Raw genomic sequence first — 12,646 nt, forward strand, 5'->3', positions numbered from 1 at the left:
CCAGATATGCCACTGAATTTACTGAGGAACATGAACATTTCCTAAACGTAAAATTTAATAGAAAAATATTTCTACATCTTTGAAATTTCAATTTATAAGCAAAAATGTTGAAGGCACCAAGAAGTTACTTCACCAGAAACTTAAGAAGTATAAACAAACACAATAACCTATTGAAAATGTATGGTTTACAGAGTTGACGATTGTAGATCTATGGGATAAAATATATTTGAATGTAAAAATTACTTACTTATCGAATTTTTAATATTATTATTTGAATGGGATGTGTTAGAAAACATTCTTAAGTATCATTACTGAAAATTTCAACTCACTACGGCATCTAGAACAAAAGATATTAGCTTTGAAGCACAGCAAAATGCAAACCCCCATACAAAACGTATGGCCTACCCGGGTAGGCGGTCGTATGTTAACGTAGGTATTTTTGGTCGTAGACCTGAAGGTTAACCTTCTTTTAGCCGTTGAAAATTATTCAAATGCTCACCACACTTGATTATATTATTCACAAATTCAGCTAAGTGAGTCATAAAACATATTTTTGTGAGGCTCGCGTGAGCGAAGCCCGAAGTTTATGCATTTATAGGTTTGGCTTTGTCAAAAATACAAACATTGGGTTTTCCATAACATAAACAGGTTGCTCATTTAAGAAAATCTTTCATTTGAGTAGTCTGTTGCTGAAATTGACCGAGGCACTAAAAAGTTATTAACAAATTAGCTAATTCATTCATTGTTTGAAGCTGTGACCAAGGTTTTTGAAGCTTGTTGGCGTGCTGCTGCTTCGTTCTAGTGGTGGGTACATCGAATCCCCAAATCCGAATCCCAATCCATCATACAGTCGCGATACGATATACAGTCTGTTCCCGAGTTACGCGGATAATGGGGACCAGGGAAATCCGCGTATCTCGAATTTCCGCGTATCTCGAATATTGCTTGACACATAGTTTATACTAGGAGTTAAGAGATCGAGCTCTTGTGTACATGTATCATAGAATATTCAAAATTTTTCTTTGTTCATTAATATGAATGCAATGCAAGCGTATTCAAACAACATAAATTACAACAAACGAAATAAAAAGCGTAAGTTATGCAAATGTGTAATTTACATATTTATTCGTGTGGTTGTACATCTCAGGAATTTAAATCGATGTAATAAACCCAATCTACTGTCAAATTTTGAAAACCGCGTATCTCCGAATCCGCGTAAGTCGAGAACCGCGTAACTCGAGAACAGACTGTAAACCATTCAGTGCCGGTTTGGAAATCGTTTATCCTAATCTGAATCCCCATCAAATCACCACTGGTAACTCGTTTTGTCCGCAATAAAAACATGAAACACATTTTCGATGTGAGCTTCACCGTTGTTAGCAGTTCTGTTGATCATAAAAATGTACTAATGTAACGATGTTCTTCGCAGGTATTGAAAAGCGGGCACGGTTATGTTAGCATGTAATATTGTCTAAGAAGATTATCAAAACCCGGTTAAAAATGTAAATCAGGTGCTGGTCTGCATGATTGTCACTACGGATACGAATACGGTATCCGTTCTACTGTATTTCTTTGTTGAAAATAGGTTCATGAATGTTTTTCGAGCCTAAGTTAAATCGAGCAAGAACCTTTATCTATGGCCAATCCATTATAACCAGCACTCGAGTCGCGTAAGCTGAAATCAATCACATTGTCTATAGATCGACTGGCTACGTGACTAATTCGACTCACCTCGTGTCCAAATCGAGTCACATCAAATTCAAACAGATTGAACAAACAACAAAACAAACAAATCAAATTTTTAGAATCCGTCAAATTGGATCAAAATCTGTAGAATCCGTCAAGGGGATTCGAATCTTTGTAATCCGTCCAGTGATCGAATCTTCAAATCTTCCCAATCCCGATTCAGCCAACACTAGTCTAGTGTTGGGATCGGTAAAATGCGACGAGCCCCTTCGTCGAGTGTAGTGATGAGAAACCTCCAAAATTTCAGGAGCAGATCAGATCATTTGCTCTCAGTCAAAGATCGGATCAGATCAGAAGAGCATAATCGTACTCCAATGCCATGCCGCTACGGGTAATGGCGTCACTAGGATCATAATGGAGCAGATCAGATCACATCGCCATAGGTATACAGGCAAAGAGCATATTGGATCAGATCAGAACACATCGCCATACCGCTACGGGTAATGGCGTCATAGGATCATAATGGAGCATTTGCTCTCATATTTTCGGATCAGATCAGATCATATAAACAAGAGAGCAGATCGGATCATAAGAAGCTATTCCTTCTTCTCATCACTAGTCGAGTGCATCGTTTTCCTTTGCAGTGCGTGTTTTGATTAATTTCGCTTGAAAATTGGTCGCCTCCGTGTTTGCCCCAAAAATTATCGTTCCTCGCAGTGGCCATTCGCGCAATGGCGTCAGAATCGGTGCAGTGTGCAGCGCTTCATCGTAACGAGGTTCGATAGGTTTCGCGTTTCGGTGTCGCTTTCGCTTTCGCTTTCGTTTTCGTTTGTGCTTGGCATCCTAGCGCTGTCCTATCGCTGGTGAAAGGTGGAAAGTGCGTGAAAGGCGTGAAAATTGTTAGTGAAGCATGGGATTATTTCCCGACCCCCCCATAACGCCGAGGCTCAAGAAACGTCTGTTCGGTGGTGGCTCGCCGCGGAAGAGTGCAGCGGCGGCTGGCGGTGAAGCTGGTGGAGGAGGTGATGCGAGTGCATCGGCAAGGGGCAGTGGTGGTGCTGATGGGGGTAGTGTGGCCGGGAGTAGCGGAGGAAAAGGTCGCGGTGGAAAGAACGAGGAGCGCGGCGGTGCATCGGGTACTTTGTCGAAGTCTTCGACACCACAGCAGCTGTCCACGTCGTGGGAGTTTATCCGGTAAGTGCACTTTTCCGAAGGAAAACTCTCATTTTCCAACCCTGAACGAGCCTCGGGAAAATTTCATTTACATACCCAGAAGTTTGATTCTTAACAGCGACTACGCTTCCGCCATTAAAAGACGACATTAACATTCTGCCCTTCGTGCATCAAAACCCAACGGAGAGTTTTCACCGAGGAAATGAGGCGCTTCCTTTCGCTGGATCCAGCGTCTAGCGGCAAGTTTTCCGCATTTTCCGCAGTGTCCTTACCACATATTTATTTGTCAGACAATCCGGTGCCGCACGTCTTTGCCGGCAACCATTTTCTTTGCCGGTCGGCTTTCGGCACCCCATGAGGAAATGACAATTTCGGTGAGATGTTCGTCGTATGCAGGCCGTGGGGTATCAATGGACGATGTTTTTCATTTTTCCTATTCTCCCTCCCTCCCTCTCTATGCCCGTTGAAACTACTTTGTCCCAATGAACTCGTTCCGCTGCCGGGGGCGAGTTTTCCTCGTAAATATTGCCTCAGTCGTCGCTCGTGGCTGGCGCCAACCCGCCCTTACAGGCAGTAGGCTCTGTGTGTGTGTGTTTGGGGCACGGAATCGATTTGACCGAGATTTATGTTTATGCATATTTTGTTTTTGGGCTGCGGTGTGTGTTTTTTTGTTCACTCTTATTATAACTTGGTTTCTTTTTGCAGCACGCTTCACGTGCAAAGTTTATGTTTCGCCGGGCGCCGAATTATTTTCTACGCTGTGCCAAACCTACGGTGTCGCTACGGGCTCGTTCCCTTTTTGGAGGGCACTACCGTGGTGGTTAATTTATGGGCCGGGCAATAAATTTTGATTATTTCCTCATTGTGGCGCGCGGAAGTGACATCAATTCAATTCGACTCCGAGAAACAAGGAGGCCCTACGGCAAGGCCCGGGTCTGCGGGTTCACGCCCCCCGTGAAAAGCACTTCAATGGAGACATCCTGGAATGACTTTTATTGGCGTGTCCCGCAGTAGTTCCTCGGGGAATGCATCGCGAAGGCGTTCGTCGTCGTCGTCGTCGCGTTTGTTAACAATCGCATCATGATCGCACCGAATGAGGCAGCGAGGTTCAATCGAAGTTCCGTGATAATCTTCGGTCTGTTTGATACGAACGTGTTAATAATCCCTGCTTGCTATCAAAAAACCCGGCCGATGGATTGATGCCACATTTCGTTCCCGTTTGTTTTCTTCCCATTCTTTCCAGGGAAACGACAGATTACGCAGCGAAAGGTTCGTGCGGGTTGATAAGGAGTAGGGCGGTGGGAGGACCATTGGATGGGAGCTGGAATGATGAAATGGCCCACTTTTCGTTTGGGCTGGGACGTAAGCTTTTTTTAATCCCGATTCCAAGAATTATTAACTCATGTTTTTTCGCGTTCACTCCTTTTCACCTTCACTTTGTGTATTGGATTATATAATCCATATAACATATGTTTTAGTGGTTTTTTATTTAAATTTCAACTATCAACGATTCTGAATTTCTTAGGTATATTTGTTTTAAAATTTATTAAATTGGACTTTAACTGGATTTTAATTTCGAAATGATATTCTACAATTTTAATGATATACTAGAGCATTCTTTCCTATTTCCTTTTCCCATTTCATACTTTCACTAATTTCATCATTTGAATCTATCTTTTATTTTTCCGTTTGCACTTGGGAACTTTCGAAATCAATTTATGATCTTTTCTACTTGTTGATCAAGTGTCTCAGGGTAGTGCTTCTGATTACACAACTTACGCCGTGTTCTCGCAACAAACTGTGACTGCATAACGGGATGGCAGAAAGGCATCGACCAAAAAAGCCCCAACGCCAACGATTGCTTCACCAATCGGGCTCGGAACCCATTGGAAGACGTCGCGTAATTTAAATCGGTGGCGTTTTGCTACAGTTTCGTCTGTGGTGTTTGGTTGACGAAGACCCTCGCACAGATGTCGGCATTAAACATGTGGTGTTGTTTCACTTGACATCCACGTGGGGAGTGCATTTTTTCCCCCGCAACGAACCAACAACAAGTTGCATACGCAAGCAGATGAAACGTGAGAGGCACAGGACCGAGCAACTACAACCGCAGAGCTGGTTGTGGCATAGACATAGAAGCAATGTGTTGCAATGGCACATAGATAGTTGCATGATTATTTAATTCATACCAAAGCGAATGGTGCTTCAGGAGGAATCTTTGCTATTATCAAGGCAAAGAAGTATAAACTACATAATACTATATTAGCCCCATGATGAACCTCTGAACACAAATACCAGAGGATGTTCTTGTCTTATTTATATTCTAAAACAAATCACAACCTGCGGCTTTGTGGAGACTTGCCGTGACTTGAAGAATTAATGCGATGTAATCTAGTGGTAACTTCCCATCGAAAAAAGCAAACCCGTCAGAATATGACTCTACTGTTCGTTTCCCAAGAAAGACCCGCGAAATCGCCTTGAAACTAGAACCACAAGAACCCGATACCAGCCAGCCTCGGTCGTCATGTGTGGCAGCCGAACATCGGGCTTGTTTTTGTTTATCTCCTGTAACCACTTGAACCAAGAACCGGCGAGCTGCGAAAACAACGTTGCCTCGTTCTATTTCGATGACGTAGATGCTTGTCCATCAGCATAATTCTCGTTTGAATTCGGATCCGGGTATAGAACAAAATGGTCGGACGACACCGTGCGTGGTCGTCGTACGTTGGGCGAATTCCACCGAACCAGAAAGGCCGGGTTATTCGATACTCCATGGGACAAGTCTGTCAGCGGAAAGACGGCACGGCCTAATGTCGTGCGCGACGCAATCTTTCTGTACCTTGTCTACTAGCTGGGACGCGAGATAGAACGGGATGGTTTTTCTAAATCAATATGTCATTAAGATCATTGTAGATTTTCGAGTGAATGATCGACAAAAGTGGGTGAGATAGATGTTGAGCAATCGATTAAAATAGGATATAGTGGCGTAATATTTAACCGAAAGCTTAAGCTGCGGAAATAATTACGGAGATAACACCCCAAAACAACTTCCCAAAGGAAAGGAATTTCTTGTAAAAAATACTTATACAATGTGGGACGGATTCATCTCGGAAAATTTGATAATTTTTTTCAAGAGTTAAAGATTTCTTCAGTTTTCTTGAGTTACATTTACCTTGTTTTTATCAGATATTTATTTTGTCCGTCTAACATTGCTCAAAAGTTGATATAATGTTGTTATAAAAGCAGATTATCATCGTATCGCCGAACGCAAAAGGATATTTTATCGATAACTGGAAGAAGGGATTGCTTCATAAAGAGAAAAATTATTGAATCTAATTTGTTTCTTAGGTTAGGAAGTAACCCAAAAGACAACAGAAAAAATTGTCTGTATTATAAGTTGTATAGGCACTTTTTCTTTTACTTAAAGTATATAATGCTAAACTATATGTATTAAAACTGTCGAAGAATTGTAACGATCTTCTGCATTGATATTGATAAGAGTTACTCATTTAAATTAGCCATTAGACTTTATAATGTTATGAATTATGTAAAGGGATATTTATGATAGATGTTTATGGCAATGAAAGCAAAATTGAACATATCGAAACTTTGAAAACTCGCAACCAGGTATTCAACTAACGCAACCCCATCGCCTTTCTTTGTCCAACTGGGCCGCCACAAAAGGGAGAAACGTAAAGTAGGCCCCATCTACCAACCCCCGGGAGCCCATTAAAGGGACGTTGTTTTGCAAAGATTAGCTGTCGAAAAATATGCAAAACGCGCTACTTCCCGAAAGGCGCCCGTCGAAGTTCGCATTCCCGTGGAGGAGGCCCGGGGTCAATGGCTGGCGTCAACCGGGCCCCTGGTTCACCTTTCGCTCGCTGCTGTTGCACTTTGCTGCTGGGTGGCATTTATTTGGCGAGGTTGCAAAAAAATGAAGACAACAGAAAAAAAACGAAGAAACATCACCCACCAGAACACCTTCCACCGGCGTCCATTTCTTCGATTCGGGAAGCTTGACAAGAAAATAAGGTTCGGCCGGGGGGGAAAGAAAAAGGAAATCACACAATCCTCGTTCAGTTTCTTCGTGCGCCAGGACTTGCAGCTCGGATTTCTTTTTTCTCCTTATACTCTGTGTACTTTTGTTTCTTTTTGTATTGTGTTTGCTGCCTCTCGTCAATAGCAGCCGAAGGGGAAGTGGTTTGTTGTCACTTGGTGTCATTTTCTAAGACAGTTGCAAATGAGGTGTCCCGTTTATGTGCGCCGCCGCATTTATGCTCTTGCTTCCCCTCGCTCGGCTCGATTCCGGATCGGCGTCCGTATCCCCTTGTCCGTTCCATTCTTATCGCACATCCGAAACCTTCCCGACGTCTTTGGCTTTTGGGTGGACTGCGTTTGTTATTCTTTTTCTTGGCCGTCCGTTTCTTTTCGTCTCTGCCTCGGTGCCACCATTAGGGCTGGGTGCTTCGGTGCCGATAAGATGCAGGATCCCGAGCAAAGAAAGATGGAGTGAAACACCGATCGGAATCGAAAGAAAAAAAAAAGAATCCATCCACAAACAAGTTGCGCTCGAAAACATGTTCCAGTGGTGCTTCCTCAAACCGGTACAAGGGGCCGGACGACCGATTCCGGCTTTATTTCCTGTTTCCCTGACCCACCATCAGGACTCCCCGAAAAAAGTAGCTGCGTCGTCATTGACAACATTAAGCATCCAGTCGAGACCCCCGTGGGACCTGCAGAAAAGGAAGGAAATGGTTCTGGGTGGAACATCTGCCGTCGATAAAAGCGGAGCGGGGCGATAGCAGTGAGCCTTGTTGAAGTAAATGGCACGGCTGCTATGGCTTGCATAAGCGTCTGTTGGATGGCTTAAAAACGAAGAAAGCCGGCACAAATCGACCGGCATCAATAATTGTACGCTTTTAGTTGATCTTATTCGGATCAGTCTCCCCTAAAAATCCGGTTGGATAATAAAGTGAATGGACAATTTTGGCCCCGGACTCGGCGGGGGGAAGAATGATGCAGCATAAGAATAGGACAGGAGGATTCGCGAGGAGCTCTTGGTGGTGAAAATCCAGACCCCGCGCACGGTACGAAAAATAATTAACGCTGATAAAATCAAACCCGACAAAAATTGTAAATGGCCGTCGGGTGCGCGGATCGGAAAGGGAAAAGCTTCGGTGTGGCCTCCGGTGGAAATGGAGCCCGAAAAATCTTTTCAACAAACATGCCCCAACCGTCGCGCGGGGCAAGATCCGCTCGATCGCCCATGAAATATTGCTCGCTGTTGCGCGATCTCAAGCGAGGGCTTTACGGGGGGGTTTGGCCGGTTGAGTTTTGTAGAAATGAAACCAAATAGAGTAAGAACAAAACGAACGAGGAGATGAAGCGAACAGGTCAATGAATCCTGCATTTTTGGTCAATCGTCAATCGGCGCGAATGTTTGTGCGATCGTTGTGCAGAACACAGCCATACACACACACATACATCCGGTCATGGTTGCATGGGTTTTCGACAGTAAGAACGTTTCCAAAGCAAAGCCAATCTCCACCGGAAGGAAGTGGAAGAAATTATCCAATAACGTTTGTTTAAATTAATTACCGAATTTTCTAACGTCGCGACAAACGAAATTAAATCACAATGCGATTTGCGGACGTTGTGAGCTTCAGCTCTGGCTTGAATGGATTCTATGGTTAGTTGGAGTTGTTAAGCGGATGTTATGTATCTAGCTTAATTAGCTGGTGACATTTTGGCTGCTTATTATGTAGGGTCATAAATTTGATTGCTGGTTTATTGTTGTGCTCTTATTCGACCAACACCGTGAGGTGATCTGTCGTGATGAAGTTTGTGATTCACTAGATGTTGGACAAACTCTCGCGTACGTAACTTTTGGTATTAGTTTTTCCGAAATAAACATAAAAATTTGAAACTATTTAATAACATCATTTTTATGATTTTTGGCAATTTATAAAAAAAAAACTGTGCGTACAAACAATGCATTTGTTGTCATTAGCCATTTATCATTCGAACGCAGGATGATATTATATATTTTCAAAAAAGTACCTAATTGTTGAAGCATCCATTTATTTCATCGATTTGCCACTGTTTGTGAATAACAATGCTGTTTTTCCAGGAATGCCAGTGATGGTTTCTACATTTGCGTTTGTGTGTTTTATTTGCTAATCTATCCACAGTAAGTTTTTAAGACATCTTAAATCTGTAAAAAAAATACAATACAAACCAAATTTGAATTCAAAGAGAAGTAATAAAAGAACCAGAATAATTTTCTCAGATAAAACTCAAGCGGAACATAAGTATGATAAGCCATTGGGATGAAGTAAGATTTTTATGGAGTGAATGGCTAAACCTCAAACGGTGCTCTTCATAGAATGCATTTGATAAAACCGCATCCATGCCATCGAATAGTGAACTTGTATACCTCGTGTCGGGATTTTTCATTCCGTTTCTTCTTTTTATTCATTTTTTCTTACATTCGAATTCCTCACAATATTGCTCACTGCACGTGCGCATCCTTTCCCCGCCGTGCGGTAATCATAATCTTTGTGTAAACATTGACAAAACCGGCATAATTAGCGAATGGGCTGCATTGAACTCGCGGTGCGTAAACGCAATGCACCCAGCACCACCCGGTGGTGCATGTGCAGCGCCGATGCACCGCGTATCCTTCTCGCTCTTCTTCTCCTTCTCTCCGTTTCTGTCGCCCGAAAAACGCCGGTTGAGAGAGCGGAGCGTGAGAGCGATGAAAAGCATCGCGAGGTCGTTGGCTCGACCAGTCCGGTGGTTTGTTGCTCTTTGTTGTCGTTGTTTCGCTCGCCGACTCTCTTTCTCTCAGAGAGGATACTCGGTCTCTCGCATCTTTATGTTGGCGTGTTGTTGTTTCACTGGTTTCACGGTTCGATCTCGCGAGTCGCGTTTAGGCTTTCGGTGTGTTCACATCGCTGTCCTCCGTGTTTTTCCGTGTCGCGTGTGCCCGTCGCTTTCGCTTTCGAAGTTTATTTTACTGTAATTTGTGTGTTCAAGGAGCATCCTTCGAACCAAAATCGAACAAGTAACAAACCAGGGAAAAAAAGATTCTCTTCCTCGTAGATCCCGTGCAAATCTGCGTCCCTTTATTTCCGGTAGTGTGTGTTGTTTGCTCGTACCATCGCGTTCGGTTCGCCGCTTGCCCCGTTAGCCGGGAGGAAAAAGGGAATTTCCCTAATTTCCCCTTTTTGTGGAAAACTCGCACCCCCTCGAGCGTGTTTATGGTCGACGAAAGGGAGGGAGTGGAGGGAGTTTTCAAGCGGGTGCTACAATATAGTTTCATTTATGATATTTTGTGCCTCGTGGTGCTCTGTGTGAGTGTTGTTTGCAAACGTAATCGATTCAGTGCTCCTTGTGTGTTTATTTGTTTGTTTGTTATGCTCGCAGCAAAAATTGTGTTCCGTGGCTTACAGGATTAGCAAAACAATACGCTCGGAAATCCAGAGCGGAAATTAGGGTAATCAAAGCAACCCTCATTAGCGCGGAACGGAGAGAACGGTGGACGATCGATTCGAACGTTATCAGACAGTCAAAAAGCAATGGAAAAGGAACGTTCTCTTCGCCTCTTTAAAAAGCATCAAAATTCAATCCCCTCCACGTTTAAAGGTGCGTGCGCGAGGCTCACCGTGGCCGGTTGTCTGTTGCTGGAACACGCTCGCAACATAATCGATAGTGTATATGCTAAGCAAACAGGCAAGAGGAGATGTCAGTTGGAGTGTTTTCTGCGGAAGACAAGCAGTGTGTTGGTGCAAAAATACAACGGACGTACAAACGGTAGCAGCATAATATCGGCGAAACACCATTTTGTTGCCGAGTCGAATCGAACAACAACAACAACAACAAAAACAACAAGCCACCACCCCCTCGCTCGGGGTGCGGAAAATCGGGGAACAATGCTGCACCCAATCTTGATAAATGAATGCCCTACACCCGGCGTCCCGGGACCATCATGTTGACATGTTGTAGCGCCCAAAAACACAAAGCAGCGGAAAGAAAAGCATAGAAGTGATGATTGTAACGGCGAATGGGGTGTTTGATGTGTGTGAAGTTGCGGGTGGGTGGGTGGGAAAAAAGGTCGAGGAAATGCGGGAGGGAAACCATCATGACCAGCGAGAAAAAAAAAAGAAAGCCCCTAAAAATGACATGGTTGGAAGACATCAAAACTTCCTCGCTGCTTTGTGTTTTGTGGCAGCATAAAGAGAGGTTAAATAATGGGAGCAACATGACGAAAAGGTTGAAGGTGGTTTTCTTTACCGCGTGGTCGAAAGTAGTTCCTTCTGTTTCAATCTACCCTGAGATTTCACCAGTGAACTTCTGCTGCTGCTTGGCGATAGGACTTTCCTATCAATTATTTGTTTCTAATTGGTCGCACCTTCTCTGTCCGTTTCCGTATCACCGTTCTACACTTCTACTCGTGTTATCACCTATTTTTGCCCTGACGGAGCCGGTTGGCGCCTGCTGTCGCTGATTGTTGCGTGTCACCGAACACCCATGTGCGATACAATTTCTATTTGTTTTTTCGACACTTTTGTGTTCTCGCTTGCGCACAACACAAGGCCGACTTCGGTCGCCAACGCATCGGCGACGGAGGGTCGAATAAATAAGCAAACATAAAACAGGAATAAAAAAACCTACACAAGGTGGTAAATAAATACTGCCGTAAGGTACTACGGAAATGTGCTTTCAAGAAACATGTTTTTTTTTTGGGAAAATGTTTTCCCACCCTTTTGCTTCGCCGCATGTTAAATCATTGTGACACGCGTGGACGGCGATCTTGAGACGCGATAAAACCCCTTGTGCCGTAGCCTTGAAATTCATCTTACATTCTAATGCGCCTTGCTGCTGAAGCCACGAATAGATTTTAACGAGATGCTGCAGGTTTATTCAAGCAGTAAATCTTATTCGTTGTTTTATCGTTTTGGTTACTTCGTCGCTTATAAATGTGTGTGAGCGAATACTTCCTGTAGGTAGAAAAAACTGATTTTCGAGCGTGCAATAGAGTATTTAGATGTGGAAGGGTATTTCAGAGCAAGCACTTTGCTATTTCTTTATTCATTTTGATGCTTGATTTGGTTAATTTTCTTAGGAGAGGTCCAATTCAAGACTTTTCTGCTGTTCTTGATGTAGTCAATGTTAATAATAAACTCATTTGCATATTTTATCACATCATCTTTGCACAGTTTAAAGAAGAATATCTTGTTGCTCCATTAGACATTAAATGTGGGATAAAGTAATTCACTATCCATGTTGTAATTTCCTTAAACATTTTATTTTTCTATCTATCTATCTAATCTAACGTAATGGTTCCTAATTGTATCGCTCTAATTAAACCATTCATTCTCGTCTAAGATTTGACAAATATGTAGTTTTGGTTCTAACGTCATTACCTGTATCACTTGAATGGAACTTTGTGTTCTCTTATCTGATTTCATCAACATTAATGGTTAGTTCTAATTCTTTGGGTTGTTCACTGCACATCATACTATGATCGTACTCTGATTTTTACTATATGTTTCGCTCTAATTGAAACATTTATTCTCTTACATGATTTGACGAATATATTTTTTACGTTTTGCGTTATGTTTCCTAATTGTTTCACTTTAATTGCACCATTAGTTATCATCTATGATTTGACCAATATGTATTTTTGCTTCCAACGATAGTTTCGCTCTAATTAAACCAATCGCTCACTTAAATGATTCGACAGATATTAATGCTCAGTTCTAACTGTTTGGGTTGTTCATTG

The 12,646-nt window shown here is 42.8% G+C and overlaps 1 protein-coding gene across 2 annotated transcripts in view; it reads left to right on the plus strand.

Annotated features, from left to right (window-relative positions):
• Window positions 1-2,322: 2,322 nt before the first annotated feature.
• Window positions 2,323-12,646, plus strand: part of LOC131263320 (uncharacterized) — a 64,066-nt gene continuing 53,742 nt past the window's right edge. For both annotated transcript variants that reach the window (XM_058265501.1, XM_058265502.1), the window contains exon 1: window positions 2,323-2,880. In XM_058265501.1, coding sequence (XP_058121484.1) covers window positions 2,597-2,880 — 284 coding nt within the window. In that variant the 5' untranslated portion in view covers window positions 2,323-2,596. The remainder of the gene's footprint in view (window positions 2,881-12,646) is intronic.

This window comes from Anopheles coustani, chromosome 2 (assembly GCF_943734705.1).
Source record: "Anopheles coustani chromosome 2, idAnoCousDA_361_x.2, whole genome shotgun sequence".
Taxonomy (NCBI): Eukaryota; Metazoa; Arthropoda; class Insecta; order Diptera; family Culicidae; genus Anopheles; species Anopheles coustani.